The sequence below is a fragment of the Petaurus breviceps genome, unplaced genomic scaffold, assembly GCF_028583685.1.
Source record: "Petaurus breviceps papuanus isolate PSGF00001 unplaced genomic scaffold, PetGlider_PUasm1.0 174, whole genome shotgun sequence".
NCBI lineage: Eukaryota > Metazoa > Chordata > Mammalia > Diprotodontia > Petauridae > Petaurus > Petaurus breviceps.
The window spans coordinates 64,476,699-64,493,536 of record NW_027185761.1 but is presented as its reverse complement, the minus strand read 5'-3'; the positions used below and the strand labels follow the sequence as shown (position 1 = coordinate 64,493,536).

The 16,838-nt window shown below is 46.7% G+C and overlaps 1 protein-coding gene across 2 annotated transcripts in view; it reads right to left on the bottom strand.

Annotated features, from left to right (window-relative positions):
• The window catches only part of IL17RD (interleukin 17 receptor D), an 89,078-nt gene that overhangs the window by 26,324 nt on the left and 45,916 nt on the right, over positions 1-16,838 (bottom strand). For both annotated transcript variants that reach the window (XM_069084342.1, XM_069084343.1), the window contains exons 2-5: positions 10,040-10,097; positions 8,017-8,142; positions 1,948-2,066; positions 1,135-1,255 (exon numbers count right to left, since the gene is read on the bottom strand). In XM_069084342.1, coding sequence (XP_068940443.1) covers positions 1,135-1,255; positions 1,948-2,066; positions 8,017-8,142; positions 10,040-10,097 — 424 coding nt within the window. The remainder of the gene's footprint in view (positions 1-1,134; positions 1,256-1,947; positions 2,067-8,016; positions 8,143-10,039; positions 10,098-16,838) is intronic.

The following is a 16,838-nucleotide window of genomic DNA, read 5'->3' as shown; positions in this document are numbered from 1 at the left end:
AAGCATCACACAGAGCTCAGAAGCGGTAAGTACCTCTACGCGCATTCTCTCTTTCGGTTTTCACGGCAACCTCATGAGGTAGGCGCTACTATTCTTCCCATTTTTCTGATGAGGAAACCGAGGCTGAGGGGGGGAAGTGCCTTACTCAGGATCACAGCCAATGTGGAATTTAAAGTCAGATTTTCCTGACTCCAAACCTCGGCACTCTCCACCCTTTTTTTGTTTGTTTAATTGGAGCAATATTTATTTACCACTTGCAATAATGTGAATATTAAATACCTCTTACAAATATTCCCTCCAACAAATACCTCCATGCGGCTAGTAAGCGTGAGGATAAATCGAACTCGGGCATTTCTGAGTGCAGGTGCAGAGCTCTATCCACTGCACCTCTCAGCTGCCTAAGTGGGCTTTTGTTTCGTTGGCTTTGTGCTATTTTTTCCTTCCTCTGTATCCTCAGCACTGAACACACTGAAGAAAAGCATGGTCCTACATAAATCTGTGCAAGTCATCGACCCTCATGATCTAAGACAGCGCTGGCCGAGGTGCTTAGTTAAGCAGCCTGCAGAGAGTGCGCCACAGGGCAGACTTTTTGAGCCCACAGCCAGCTCTCTCCCAGCTCCCCTAAGATGCCTCACATCCATTCATTCATATAGGTGGAAAGACAGGGTGTGATTTGCACAGGTAATTTAAATGGTATAGGGAGATCCCAGGAGGAAACCCACTCTACAGATCCATGTCACTATAATTATCTAGAATCTACAACTTGGGAGTCCAAGAGCTTCCTAGGACGCATCCTAACCCATCCACATTCACACTTTTGTCAGGAGAAAGCAATGTTTCCACTTTTCCCCCTCCCAAAACAACAGTCTAGCTGAAAACTCCAAATTCCAAACTTCCTTCCCCAAGGGAGAACCCCACCCTTGGACCCAACAGTGGGGAGGTTCCTTCATTAGCTCACTGGCCCCTCTTCTTTGCTATGAGCCCTCTCTGCCTTGGAACGGAGACCCATCTCCATCCTCACTTTAGGGGCTGAGTCTTGGGTACAAGCTTGTTTTCCAAAGTGTTTCAAAGGGGGGGGCGGGGTGCTGTGTTTCTGGCCACATGGACCTACTAGTAGGGCTAGGCCATACTTACGTCGAGTCCGGAAGAAGAAGGGGTGGTAATTACTTTCATTTTTAATGGACGGAAAGGGGACAATCTTGACAAAGTAGTCAGTTTCAAATTTCATATTCAGAAAAGGCTGAGATTCCATGCCCTGGAAGAATGAAGTGCAGGCTGGGTGAATTGATTCAGTGAGTGGCCCAACCAGTGTTCGCTTGGACACATGGGAGCTATGAACAGATGATGTGCCCCGGAGTGGGGGAGGAAAGGGCCTTTCTGCTTTCCAGGCCAATTTTTGGTCTCCATCATCCTACACATCTCTTAACTGATCAAGCCAGGCACCAACATTACTATTAGTTTGGGGGCAATAAGCTACATCAATTATTATCACTATACTTTGAACATACACAGCCTCCCCTCTCTCCCCAAACCATACTGGGAAGACCCTTTTGCTTTGTGATAAGAACATTAAGAATTTTTGCACCCGGGATAAATACAAATTATGCTTCTTGGAGAAGGGCAAAGAAAAAGACCTTGGATGTCAGACCCAAGGTCACTTCTTGGGCAGTGGAGAGGATCTCACTCTTGCCCAGCATCAGGTACCTTTCTGTCTTAACTAATTAGTCTTGCAACCTAGGCGCTAATCTCCACTGAAGACCTCAGGGTGCTGTTCGCCTCCTCCAAAGTCAGCACCCTGGTACAAAGCCTCAGCTGCCTCACCCCTGTTAGAGCTCTGTGGTCACTGTCCCAGAAGTTTTGATTCCTTCTTCCTAGATAGGCTGATAGAGTCCCATAGGCCTGGCCCTTCTCTTAACAATGCCGTGCTGTCACTAATACATGACTTACGGTTCTTTTAAAGCTGCTGTTGAGCTGCTTGGGGTCCTTCAGGAGCATCTGCTGGCAGTGGCGCCCCTCCGACTTCAGCTCCTCCAGGATCACCCGAAATCCTTTTAGGAATTCGATGCCTGAGGGAAAACCAAAGGCTCCCATTAAAGGCAAAATTGGTTATTTCTGAGTATGCATCCTGCTTCAAGATTACGTGCGCCCACTGTCCTGGCCCAAGCATCCCTCACCACTCACACATCAGAGTTAAAGGAATTGATACATTTGTTGGCACGGTGGAATATGGACAGGTGGGATGGGGATGTGGGGAGTGGGGGAGGACCAGGAGAAAGGCGGAGGAAGAGAGGGCTGGGCTTGTAAGCAGGAGGACCCAGATTCAAGCCGTGTCTCTGACGCCCTAGCTGTGTGGGCCTGGCCTTAACTTCTCCAAGCCTCAGTTTCCCTATCTGTAAAATAATCATCGCTAGCTATTAGTATGAAAATAAATGTTGGCTATTATTGTAAAATGGGGACAATAATAGGTATTCACTTTCCCGCTTTGCTGTGAAGTGCTCTCTCATATACACACATACACACACGCACACCCACGCGCACACATGCATACACGCACGCACGCACGCACACACACTGCAATCCTTACAGTCTTATAGGAATGATGGCTATCTTTGCTATTGTTCTCACAGCATCATCTTCCCCTTGCCAAGGGGCCAGTTAACTTCTCCTAACTCTATGGGCACAAGCCTGTATCCTTCTCCCCTAACCAGTCATCTAAATGTGTGCCACCAGGGGACCCCGTACGAGGGTGGGCTCAGGACCAGCTTAGCTCCATCACCACTACTGGAAAACAATCCCAAACCAAGGTCAACTGACATGGCAGACTCAGGTTTCCCAGGGGTCCGGAGAGGCTGGGAGTATAAGGGCCAATGTTCCCATTTTACAGATGAGGAAACAGAATCAGCACGGTACATCGTGAAGTAATCCGAGATACCGCCAAGTCCACCCCCACCCCAATTTACATTTGAGTGACTGAGGGGCACCCCGATGTCACGTGGATATAAATGGCAGATTCGAATCCAGACAACCCATAATCAGGAAATGGTGATTTGTGTGAAGCTGGCACACATCTTTCCCTTTCTCTCCCCTCCAAAGCATGCTCCTTGTTCTTTCTGGATCACCCCTCCCCCACCATTGTTATTAATGTTAATATGAATTTTAGAAATCCTACTTTTTTCAAATACTGAAATGCTTCCCTTAGTTTCCGTTTTTCTTTTAAGAATATTACTTTTACAACACTATTTAGGTGACGGGATTCAGCTTGGTATGACTGACAGTTCAATGGATGCTTATTAATCTGTAATCTGGTGGCTAGGTTTCTAGAACCCCAGATTCAGTGACTTGGGATGACAGTAACAGCTAGCATTCACGCAGCACTTGGAGGTCTACAAAGCATTTGCACAGACAATAATCTCGTTTGATCCTCACAACAACCCTGAGGGAGGTGATATCATTTCCACTTTACAGATGGGGGAAACTGAGGCAAGGGAGGTCAGGTGACTTGTTCAGTCACACAGCTAGTAAGTGACTGAGGTCAAATCTGAACTCGCTTCTTCCTGACTCCAGGTCTAGCACTCTCTCTGGCATGTCGTCTAGCTGTCTACGGTGATTTTTACCCGATGGGTTTTTTCCTATAATTCTTCATGAAAAAGACATTCAGAAGTCACAGAAGCACATGCTCTTAACAGGCCACACAGAGGGTCCCTCATGCAGGACGCCAACCTACGGGGGCCAGGAAAGAGGGGTCACTGTCACCTGAGCTATGCCTCCCTACACGCTTCCCCGAGGATTAAGCTTGGATCCCCCCAAGACGAATGAGGAGACACCCAACCCCAGACGAACAAGCTCTGCTGTCTGATCCCAGATTCCTGAAGAAGTAGCCCTATACACTTCACTGCACCAGGAAGATTCACTTCCTTAGCTTCCCGAGTCCTCCAAGCCTATGGCAGCAGAGTGAATGAACAAGCCTGGAGAGCTTCCAGGGCTGACCCGAGAATGGGCTCCGTCCATTCCACCGACGTCATTTCCCAAGAATTATCCTGCGTGACTGGCATCCATGTAGCTCCCAGACACACTGGTGTGTCTGAGCCCAAGGCTCACCTTGGCCATGTTCAGAGAGCCCCATCCCGATAAAGGTGGTCACCGGGAAATGGATTTTCTTGGGGGAGGAGAGGCATAGTAACCCAACAAGCCCCTCAGGATTTCCGTTGGGTGGAAGGAATGGCTACATGCATATAATCCCGGCTCCTTAAAGCGTAAGAAAAGAAACAAGGGGTTCACATTCGCACATGCCCCTAGAAAAACAAACCAGCCAGACCTCTAGGGGCAGCATGCAGTTCCTGCTTACTGCAAAAGAAATTGCATAGCATGCGACTAACTGGGGTGGGAATGGGATAGAGAAGGCCCTTTACTTCCCTTTATCATGTTCTGTCAAGTTCCCGCATCCTATGAGGAAGATCCAAAAGGACTCAGAAACAGAGACGGACTGGCCGCTGAAGCTCAGTGATTCCAGCTGCTCATTTTACATGTGAGGAAACTGAGGCCCAGAAAGATAAAGCAACTTGCCTCAGGGATCTCCACCCAGATCCCCTAACTCGTCTTCCCACTGGGACACCCCAACTCGTCATGGGTACAACGGCACAATCCATGGACCAGTGAGGGGAAATGCTGCCATTTCCATCCTCTCTGTGTGGGGGTTAGATGTAGAGACGGAGGGGCCTTAGCAGCGAGGGTCCAGCTCCCTCATTTTACCAACAAGAAAACAGGCTGGGAAGGTAAGCTACCTGCGCCAGGGGCTCAGAGGAGATCTCAACTAGCATCATGCCCATCCCATTTAAGCCTCTGAACCTCGAGTTCTTAACCTGGAGTCTGTGACCTTGTTTTAAAAAATATTCGAATCCCTTTATTTTAATAGAATTGGTTTCCTTTGTAATCCTATATATTTTATGCATATAATGATAATAATAGTAATTAGCATTTCTATAGCACTTCTGTCTCAAGTGATCCTCATAACAATCCTTTGAGGTAGGTGCTGTTATTATCCCCATTTTACAGACAGTGGAACTGAGGCAGAGATTCAGGAGGGTCACGGAGCCAGTAAAAGTGTCTGAAGCTGGATCTGACTCTAGGACCCTGGCTCTATCCACTGCGCCACCTAGCTGCCATTTTAAAACATTCTAAGAAGGGGTCCATAGGCTGCCAAAGGGCTCCATGACATCCAAAAAGCTCAGGATCCCCTATTCTAGAATTCTACAAGGATATTTGTGTTCATATGTACGTGTGTACGGGCATCCTGAGCTTATATGGGGGAAAAAATCAATAAGAAGTAGATATAAATGACTTTCTGTCCAGCAATACCATTGCCAGGAGTGTCCCAGCAATATCCCACTGCAGAGTGGACAGAGCACTAGGCTTAGAGTCAGGAGATCTGACTTTGTATCCCAACCCAGAGATTATCTAGCTCTGTGGTCATGGCCAGTCATCCTACCCTTTGCAGTCTCAGTTTCCTTATCTGTAAAATGGGGATAATATCATGAGTCTACCTCACAGAGTTGGTGGGTGGAAAGAAATCTAAAAACCTTTGAGTGCTAAAGAAATTTAACCTCTCATTATTCAGAAGAAAACTGCATTTTCCAACTGTATCTAAAGAGAGAGACTTTAAAGCCTTTGGTAATTAACTATCCCGGAATGTAATGGGATTCCCACTCTTGAGCAGTTTTCAAGTAAGGCTGGATTGACCATTTGTTGGGAATTCTGTAGAAGGAATTTTTCCTCAGGTGAACTGGATTAAGTGGCCTCAAAGACCTCTTGCCACTCAGAGATTCTGTGAAGGAAGGACCCTAATTAAATAATATTCCTGGGAACTATATCAATAACAAGAGGCAAGGTTATTGGTAATACCAAACCATGTCCAATTCACACAAAATTGAGCTCAATTCCATAGTTAAAGAGTCTAATTTCAAGCCAAGCTGCCACCAAGGCAATATCCACCAACCCCCACGTAAATATTCCTAAAAACTCCATGTAATTTTCTTTTATTGTTCTCAAGAGACCATATAATGCTGTACATGCATCAACACTCACCATAACTTTTTCTGAGCAATGTTGGTAAAATCGATAGATGTTCATTAAACAATGTTTCAAAAAAAAAAGTGTGGCCCTTCCTCTGAAGTATTTATTCAACAATTCACCCACATCTTACTTTATTGACCACTTCAAGGAGCCAACTCACAATGAAATGCAACATACGAACCAATTTAGTGACTTGGATTGATATCAATAAGCGACTTCCTTTATGCTCTTTTGTTTTGTTTTCAATACTAAACTAATATCTAATATTTGGACAAGTGGCCTGTGAAATCTCTCGGAGTTAGCACTGGGATGTGATAGCCGAGAGCCGATGCCACCTAGGCCTTCATTAAGGGAGGTCTAGTTTCCAGGATCAAGGAGAAGAGAAGCCATTGTTTACTGGACAGGTGTCATCATCCTCAGTGCCTCACCTCCATCCTGGGTGCCAACCTTGGGGAAGGACATGGATAAGCTGGGATACTTTTCAAATGAGGGCAACCAGAACAGTGATGGACCTTGAAGTGGAATCAAATCAACCAATCACTTAATTAAGCTTATTTACTATGTGTCAGGCATGGAAATGAAACAGTCCAGGAGACAATATGTACATATAGAAGGATATTTAGAATAAAACACAAAACCAATAACATTGTAGTTTTAAAAGGGCGCTATACTTTAGGTTTTGTGAGGCTGCGCTGAGCCTCTGGGATGGTTCAGCCAACAAAGAAGATGACCTGGGGGAGGGACTGATAATTGTCTCCAGGCACGTGAAGGGCAGGAAAGGGGATTGGTTAGCCTGGTTCTGCCTGGCCCCAGGGGGCAGAGCCAGGAGCCATGGGAGGAAGTGGCAAAGAGGCAAATTCGGACCTAGCCCAGTACCTAACACATAGTAGGTACTTAATAAATGCCTCCTGGCTGACTGACTGTAATGGGAATGCAAATTTGGAAGATCTTCCCTGCCCCTAGGCTAAAGTGCACCTGAAGCCTGGGGTGGGAGGCTTGTTTTTCAGTAGATACTTTTTGATTGGCCAGTGGGTCAATAAGGTTGTTACATTCTCTGAGCCAGGAGAAGGCTATATAAGCCCTGATGTGTAGCTTTGTTTTGGGACTCACTTTGAGAAGTGTTCTGTGATTTGATCTGAATTCTGGGAAGCCGTTGTTGAGAGTCCCCGGGCTTTGAAAAACCCAGATGTGGAAACCCAGATGTTGACTGGGTATGGATGTAATGGTTGGACAGTTTGGAAAGCTGTCTACTTGATCTGTTTCTGTCTTGATAATTCTGCCTGTATACTTTGAAGTTCGGGGTGCTGACCTTTTCCCCTGAACAAAGTAAACGATATATGTCTGACTGATTAAAGTAAGCTTGTTAACCCATTTTGAGTTGCTTTCCTTTAACAAAAAAGATCCAAGAACCTGTGGTGGCAGCAAACCCTGAGGACGCCGGGGTGCTTGCTGCTACACTGACTTGATAAGAGAAAGCTTCTTAACAACCAGTGCCATTTAAAAATGGAATAGGTAGTCTTGAAAGATGGTGGACTTCTTCTCAATGGGCGTCTTTAAGCCAAGGCTGGATGACCACACTAGATACATCTCCAAGGCTGGGGCTAGACAAGATGCCAGCTGAGATTCTGTGATGATTTTCAGAGAAATAGCGGAGATAAATAGACATAAGTAGACAGCCCCTTCACTGAGGGAGGTACTCTTCTTCCTAATAAGACTCATGATCTCAGCTAAATGGTTTTAACTCACAGAGAAAGACTTCCTTCTACTGCTCTCTTAAAAGGGTCAAGAAACTAGGTTCTAATACTAGGGGATGCCTGGGAAAGAGACAGTTTTGTGGAGACAGCCTGGCTCTTCATATCATTATCTTCCAACCAACTGTCACCTGGACATGAATGACCAACGTCATATGGGCAAAACACGGGACCAATGAATGTCTCCTCCACTTACCCAGGGCACCTGCTGTCCACAGCACAGTGATGGCCACCTGGTCATAGCAGGCATACTGACTGATGGTGATATTCTGCACATCAGCAATCACGTGTTTTCCCACTGGATTCAAGTAAGTTGTACAGTCTAAGAAAGTGTAGAATGAGAACAGTTAAAATGTTTAAATAGCATCTTATTGATGTCTTTTGCTTTTAATGTTATTTGGACAGACCACTGTCTACACATGACTGTGAACTCTCCCCCTAGAAAAAACAACAATAAAAAGTTTAGCAGAAACAATGAATATGACTGAATCTGGATATGTATTCAGCACTCTGGACCCATGGGCCCTCGCCTTTTTAAAGAAAGAGCGGTGTTTTATGATCATTTCTCCAGTACTGAGACCAGTCATTACAGTCAGTCAGACTTCAACTTCCTTTTGCTGCTGTTTTCATTTACATGATTGTGGTCCTTGTATATACTACTGAGAACAATTAAAATTTTTAAAAATCCCCCAGATTCACTTTACTCAAATCCTACAAAACCACAGCTAGAGAATGGGCATCTCTGAAGGTGGGCAACTCCGCCAGACTTAAAAACATGTGTTTCCAATGCCCACCTATGACATCATGGGTATAACACGGAGGGAAATTGTATATGGGGGAGTTAGTGTTATGGACCCCTTGGGGTTTACATTACCACCCCTAGAGGGAGGGGGTGGGCAGGACTGGGTGGGGCAGCTGGGAAGAGTGCCAGGGCTGAGAGGCTCTCACGTGCTCAATCTGGGTTTCCTGGTGTAGAGTGTTAAGTTTTTATGACTAATCCTTTACTCGAGTAGTAATTATTCACACAGATTCTCCCCCCCCCACCCCAAGTTTTCCATATCACAGAGCAGACAAAAACAGCTGGATTTCATGGGCTTTTCTTTCGGGAAGAAATTTGAGGACTGAGCCAAGTTAGTGAACATGGGAAGCCAGGGGGCTAGCTAGGGAGTCTTAAGAAGGTATGACTCCGTGACCTGTTTGCAAAAGGGAATATTCTGGGAAATTGTTAACTAATAATAATAGCTAACATTTAATTATACATTTAGGGTTTGCAAAGTACTTCACATTTATTATACCAATTGACCCTCACAACAATCCTCAGGTAGGTGATATTATTCTCATTTTGCAGATGGAGAAACTGAGGGAGGGAGTTCAGTTAAGTGGCTTGTCTAGGACCACACCTTTGCTGGATTAGTGACTTGGACCATCTGCTGGCACAGAACTAGGAAGACCAGAGAAAAGCTTCCAACTATCAGTTACATTTGCTCTGCTCAGATGCTTCTGGATTGGAAGACACAATAAGGAAACTGAGGTCTGGAAGGGTATGTGGCTTGTCCAAGACCACATAGGCAGCAAATAGCAAAGCCAAGCCATGGTTTAAACCCAGGTGCTCCCACTTCAAGACTCAATTTTTTTCACTACACCTTGAAAGCAAGATTCTTGGGGGGCCTGTGGTCAACTGATGGGGTTATTATTAACTCGTGGCCTAGCTCGTGTGTCCAATAAAGCTCCTTAAAGTCTCACTGACTTAACGTTAAGAAATCATCTATAAGGAAAAACTGAGGCAGAGGGATTTAGCTAAGCTTCCACACTCTAGGGAAGTGGTAAAGTGCACCAGGGAACCCTGGAGCGCAGATGTACCTTCTAGAAAGCTCAGCAATCTGTTTTCCTCTCTACTTTGGTCATTTACATGGGTCCTTTGCCAAGAATTTCATCTTCAAAGCACCTGACAGAACCACTGTTGGTTAATATCTATGGCCAGAAAGAGCACTGGGCCTGAGTTAAAATCCGGCCTCAAACATTTACTATCTGGGTGACCCTGGGCAAGTCACTTAACCCAGTTTGCCTCAGTTTCTCATCTGTAAAATGATCTGGAGAAGGAAATGGCAAACCACTCCAAATGGGGTCACTTGAGAGTCAGACATGACTGAAACGACTGAACACCAACATTGCTGGGTTAAACATTATTCTATGTCTTGGAAGTCAAATTGGTTACTTACTGTCATATTTAAAGGTGACATTAGGAAGCCCACTGTTCCTGCTGACTGGTACCACTCCCTATGGGGAAAAATAGAGAATATGACACTGAGGAGAACTAAGGGGCTTCTGAGGTCCAGCAGCAGAACCCCAGCCCTGAGAGGGCTGGGAGAGGCCCAGAGGCAGCTCCCAGCTCCCAGCACAACCAGCATCCCCTTCCATACCGCACCCAGGGAGTGGCCCCTCCCAGGCGGCCCCTTCCCCTGATGGACCCCTCGGCCTCCTAGGAAGCCATCCTTTGACATCCAGCCCAAATAACGCTTTGAAACGTCCTCTGATGCTCCCTGTTCTGTCCCATGGGACCAAGGTAACAAATCTCATCATTTGACACAACACAGCCTTTCCAACCACTATTTGAAGATGACTTGCATATTATTCCTTCTCTAATGCCCTCCATCCAGTTTCTTCTGGCCTTTGCCCATCGATCAAGCAATTATCTCCCATGTGCCTGGCACTGTGTGTGTCTTGGAGGCTACAAGGTCAGAAATTAAACCATCCATGCCACCAAGAAGCCCAGAGTCCATCAGAGGAAACAACATGCACACATATTAGGGCTATTTAATACATGTATACAGTGAATACAAGAGGATTTGGGGTTCAGAAAAAGCTTTATGTCGTCTAAGGGGGGTGTGTGTCATGGAGCCCTTCCTAGAAGGTTTTTAAATAATCAAAGGAAATGCTAAATTTCTGCTGGAGGTCAGTGAAAACCAAGATGTCATTCTCTACCTGCCCAGTAGTCAGAGAGCCATCTGGAGCTCTCTCGGGGGAAGTCTGTGGAGCCCAGGTCTTGGTGCAGAAGGCGGCACCTTCTAGGAGTCTGGCTTAGAAGGAAACTGGGGACCCTGGCTCCCTCCCAAACTGTGCCCAGCTTGAGCCCACTAAGAATGTCCCTCACCACACCACCCTCTGGGAGCTAACGTCCGCATCCTTTCCCCGCCAGGTTACAGAGCCCGGCTCCATTCCCAGTGGTCTGGGAGTGGCCCCTCCTTCTGGGTCTGCCAGTTAAAACAACAGTCTCCCCCAGACGCCTGGAGAATGGTGGTGGGGAGCAGGTCCAGCTGGAACAAGCTTCACATCCTGCTCTGGTAGGAAACTTTTTCCCCAGACAACCTGGTTCATAAAGAAACCATCAAAGCCACAACAGAGAGGGGGTTCCCCAAAGCCAAAAACACAGGTTTCTCATTCCAAAGGATAATGACCGAGAAAAGGAATAAACCAGTCCATTTAATGAGAAGATATTTCACTGCTGCCACGGCCTGGCCTTGCTTAGGATACACGCAATGGGTCCTAAAATCAAGGCTTTCACGGCCCGAACTCAGGCCTCCAGGCAATGCTCTCCGTACTGTGCTCTGCTTAATAGGGACAACAATTCCAGCAGATTTCCCCTGTAATTACAGAGTCTGCCCCACAATGCAGGGGCTTAAGCCTCCTGCAGAATATCCTGTTCCCCAACATACTCAAGTCATATTCTCGGTAATCCCCTTCCACAGGAATGGCATCTAAAAATTCAGGCTTCCTCTAATGCGGATAAATGCTTCTGAGGGCATTTATCGGCAGGCCCCTCCAAGCGGTGGGAGCCCTCAGGAAAGGGAGGAAGGAAAACCATGGAAAAACCATGCTGAGGGCATGGCTCATTTACACTCCACTGGGGAAGGGTTCAAAAAAGCCCCCATGCTGGCAATGGTGTGTTTAACATGCACTGGTCAGGGAAGGGAGCATATACATGTCTACCATGAGCCACCAACTGTCACCCAACTCCCCAGCCCCAGGACCCTGGGCCAAGAAACTGGAGTTTTCCCGATGCTAACAGCTTGTAGTGTAATTGTATCCTGGAGCTCGGATGCCCGACTTTGATTTCTTCAACACACACAGACATCTGGATGACCCAGCTACAGAGAAAGAAAACACAGGGCCCTTGCAGGAGGGGTGGGGTGGGTGAAGAATGGGCATCATCATCGCCAGCATCATCAGAGCCAACACCTAGAGGGTTTTCAGGTTTGCCAAAAGCCTCACACACGATCACCTGCAGGATCTCAGGAAGCAATGTGGCACTCCAGAAACAAGGATCTCCTAATGACCTTTCCTTGGGTTGTGGCTTAGCGGGTAGGGTATTAGACTTGGAAATAAGGAAGAGCTGAGTTCAGATCTCACCTCTGACACCTAGTAATTATGTGGCCCTGGCAAGTCCCTTAACCCTGTTTGCCTCAGTTTCCTCATCTGTAAAATGATCTAGAGAAGAAAATGGCAAACCATTCCAGTATCTTTGCAAAAAAAAACAACAAAACCCAAATGGGGTCATAAAGAGTCAGACACAAAAATGATTAGGAAGTTTTGATTTGTATTCAACAGGAAGTACAGGCAAATCAGTATCAGGCCAAGGCTCAGAGCAAGGCCATCTTGTTCTCTGGGAGAGCAATGAAGGGGTTGGACCTCCTTCTGGAGCTGGGGCAAAAGGTCATGCCTATGTCTTAGAATTCAACCCCACTGGCCTTCTTTACAAGATGAAAGTTTTCTCTGTGGCAAGCCCTGGAACTCAGCCAGGTCCTGATGACGGGCAGCAAGCCAGGCCTTCCCTCGTTCAGACTCTAGACAGTCTCAACGGGGCCATGTCCAAACAGGCTAAGAAAGTCCTTTTCCCACTCCTTGAGCTGGTTGGGGGACAAGGTTCAACGGAAAAATGGCCCCCCAGGCAGAAGTTCTGAGGGCCAACAGCCCATAGGGTGGTGACTTTTGGGTAACAGATTTAACAGAATTGAGGGCTCAGCATAACCTGTCCGGTAGTTCCCTAACAGGCTTCAATCCACCTGTTTGTCCTGGAGGGCACAATTCCACCAGGTCTGATGCCTGGGGCTGGTGGACTCTACAGGCACTGGACTTTTCCCACTGTGGGGCACTGGCTATAGCAGATTGGAAGCCAGGTCCTCTCTGATCTCCCCAGAAGAGCGACAGCATGGGGTGGAAAGAAGGGAAGTCCAAGGAGCTTAGGCCACGTGGCTTTGATCAAAGGGGAAAAGGGCTAGGATCAAAGCCTTGAAGGACAGAGAATGGGCATAAGGGGCAGCAGCATGACCCAGAGGACTGAGTACTAGGCTTGGATGAAGGAAGACAGGAGTTCAAATCCTGCTCCTAAAACTTACTATCACTGTGACCATGGGCAAGGTACTTCTGTGAACCTCAGTTTCCTCATCTATAAAATGGGAATAACAATGCTGCTATTACCTACCTCATAGGACTGCTTTAAGATTCAAATAAGATAATGCATATAAACTCTGGCAATCACTTAACCTCATCTTTCAAGCAAGCAGCTGGTTCAAGGTGACTTTTTGGTGGGGAGAGGGAGGAAGGTAAGGCAATTGGGATTAAGTGATTTACCCAAGGTCACATAGTTAGTGTCAAGCATCTGAGGCTGGATTTGAACTCAGGTCCTCCTGACTCCAGGGCAGGTGTTCTATTCACTGTGCCACCTTGCTGCTCCTCAAGATGATTTTTGAGGGGGGCGGCTAGGTAGCACAATGAATAGAGCACCGGCCCTGGAATCAGGAGGACCTGAGTTCAAATTCAGCCTCAGACACTTGATACATTTACTAGCCATGTGACCTTGGGCAAGTCACTTAACTCCAATTGCCCTCCAAAAAGGAAAAAAAAAAGATTATTTTTGAGGTCCTTTCCAACTATGAACTTAAAGTGCTCTATTGATGATCCTGGGGGAGGACGGGGCGGGGGGGGCAGACCTGTGATTTCATTGAGAGACAGTGCTCCTTTATCTCTGTTTAGTCTTGGAAAGCCGTCTGCAGGACTCACACAATCATAGGCGGAACGTGTCATATCTGGGATTTGACCCCATGACTTTCTGACCCAACAGACTCTCCACTCACTCTCTGCATCGCCTGTCATGTCAGAGGATACTAACTTTGATCTAGAAGGGGTCTTAGAGCCCATTAAACCTCAATTTACAGATGAGGAAACTGAGACAGAGAAAGGTTAAGTGACTTGGCCAGGGTCACAACCAGTGACCGACTCTAGCATCAGGGTTCCTCATGATTGGGCAGCCTCCAACTCTGCAATGTTATTTTCCTTTTATGTCTATTATTTTAAACTTGGAATGTATTTTCCCCATGGAAATCTTCCCCAGGATTGTCTGGGGACCCCATAATATGACTGGCCCATGGGGGCAGTGGTTGATGACTTCTGATACAGAGGTGATGGGATGGTACAGCCAATGAGGAATGCTAGTAGCTTCCCCGATCATGGTGCCTGAAAATAACACAGAAGCTGCCCAGGGTCATCAAAGCTCTCATCCCACTCCTACATGGGAGGAAATAAAGCAGCTGGAAGAAGCCTGAAATGGATCACTCATGATTTTGAGATCTTGGTAGGAAAAAAGAAAGGCTTGAGAGAACCGTAAGTATGGTCCCATGGCCAGAGACTCTTAAAAGGGCACTGATTTCAAGAGGGATGGAAGAAAATACTGACGATGTGCTAAGAAAAGAGGTCGAGAAGGAAAGGGAAAAAATCTAAAGGACCAATGTGGCCACACAAGGACCTCTCTGAGGAGCTCTGCCTTTATAGGGATATTCTTTTTTAAAGGAGGAGGAAAGGGAAGGTTAGGTGGTGCAGCGGAGAGAGCACTTGCCCTGGAATCAGGAGGACCCGAGTTCAAATCTACTCTCAAACAATTACTAGATGTATGACCCTGGGCAAGTCACTTCACCCCAAATGCTTCCAAAACCAATAAAAAATAAAAGCAGGAGGAAAGACATGCTACAAGCAAGGGCAAATTTAAGGATGGCACAAACGTGTGAGAGCAGCGCAAGGCGGTAAAACACGTCTCCTCCTCTTGGCTGAGAGATGATGGCCTATGGGTACAGAATGGGGCAGGCCTCCTCATCAGACATGGCCGATGGGAAGGCTCGCTTGGCTTCAATGGACCTCTTTGTTGTAGCAGAGGGTGCTCTGGGGGAGGGTAACTGAGAGCAATGTAAAAAAGCATCAATCTTCCCTTTTTTTGTCTCTTTAAAGAATAGGGTCAGGAAGGTTCACACCCAGAATGAGCTAAAACTTGTGGAGAAAATGTTAAGGAAACAAAAGGGCCTTTAAAAATTCTGTTTAGGAGAGGATGGGCCAGACCTGGTTCAAGGCTTTGGGCAAACTAGCAGAAAACATGGCAGAAAGCTCTTAACCCATGCTTACCTCCCATCTTCCCTCTAAGGAGAATAACACACAGACATTGGCTCACTATGAAAGACACTTACAACCTCTAGATTTGCACAGAAATATGACTGGCTGTCTTCCCAAGGAGTGAACTCCCCATCGCTGGGACACTCAAGCAGAAGCGGGTTCCACAGCATCCATGAGGAAGGTGATAAAAGGGATCTCTACACTGGGTGGAGGGGGGCAGAATGACTTCCAAGGCCCCTCCCACCACTGGGATTCTGTAGTTTTACGATTTAGAGTCCCTGATCTTCATTTGTAGAGAGAGTTTCCCCATTGAGAGTTCCTAATGCCAGAGTAATCACAGGTTTGGTCCAAATAATTTATAGCCACTCTCCCAACTCCCTTGGATGACTCAAGCTCACCTCCTTCACTGAATGCTTATTTGGTTCTAACCATTTATGGTGTTGTAAAAGAAACATAAGCTGCAGGTCCTACATCTCTAGGACCCTATTATTGCGTTGAGGAGAGGACATTCACAAGAGCTGAGCTTACAGAGTCATTTAATAAGCTGTACAAATTATTTACATATCATCTCCCTTGGCCTCAGTTGTCCCACCTGTAAAATGAGGGGGTGGGCCTGGATGGTCTCTTGAGTTCCTGAGACTGGCATCTGACTTGGGTCTCACAAAAACCCTATGAGGCAAGTAGTAGGGACATCACTACTCCCTTTTTACAGATGAGGAAACTGAGGCCCAGAGAAAGAAAGTTACTGGTGTCACAGGCAGGATTCCAGCTCATGTTTCCTGACCCCACAGTCCAGTATTCCTTCCATTACAAGGCATATAAGTTGTCTGAGAGCAGGGGTGGTTCTATTTTTTTTTTGTATCTGTATACTTGGTACCTAGAACAGAGTAGGTATCTAATAAATGCTTGTTACTTGATTGACTGATTGAAAAGAAATACAAGCCAGGGCCAAAATGAGTGATAGAAACAAGTGAAATGAGAGAACATTCCTACAGTCGGTCAGACAATAAAGAACCATGTGGATAGCAGAATCAGGAGTGGGCCTGGGTCTCACATCTGCAGCATTCAAGCACAGTGGGGTCCCCTCCTCTGTCTAGCCCAGGGGGTAGCTCCTCCCCACCTCCTCCACACCGAGCCTTCTGCTTGCAGAGGAGCCCCTTCAGGGATCTAGGTCCCACCCCATCCTTTGCGCTGGCCTTTCTGCACTGTGCTTGGCATGGTAAAGACAAAGCTCTCCTATTTCTCAAACTATGGAACTGTTTTTCAAGTACGTTGGAAAGGAAGGTAAGGCTTCAAGAGTCTTCCTTCGAAAAATGGGTTGATGGACACTCCGGGGTCAGGAGGAAAACACGCGCCCTTGCTTGTGGCTAGGAGACTTCAGAGCCCCGTGCAAAAACTTTGTGGACAGTAAGTGAAGAGCAGACACGTCCACAGTGCTGAAATTCCATGGCGCACAGCAAGGGTCTTACTGGAAGGTGAAGCCAGAATGGACTGGCCCCTTTTCTATGCATTGAGTCCTGTGGCAGGAGGGGCTGGACAGCTCAGGAGGATTGGGGGAGCAGGGAGTGAGTGGCAGGAGGGGCT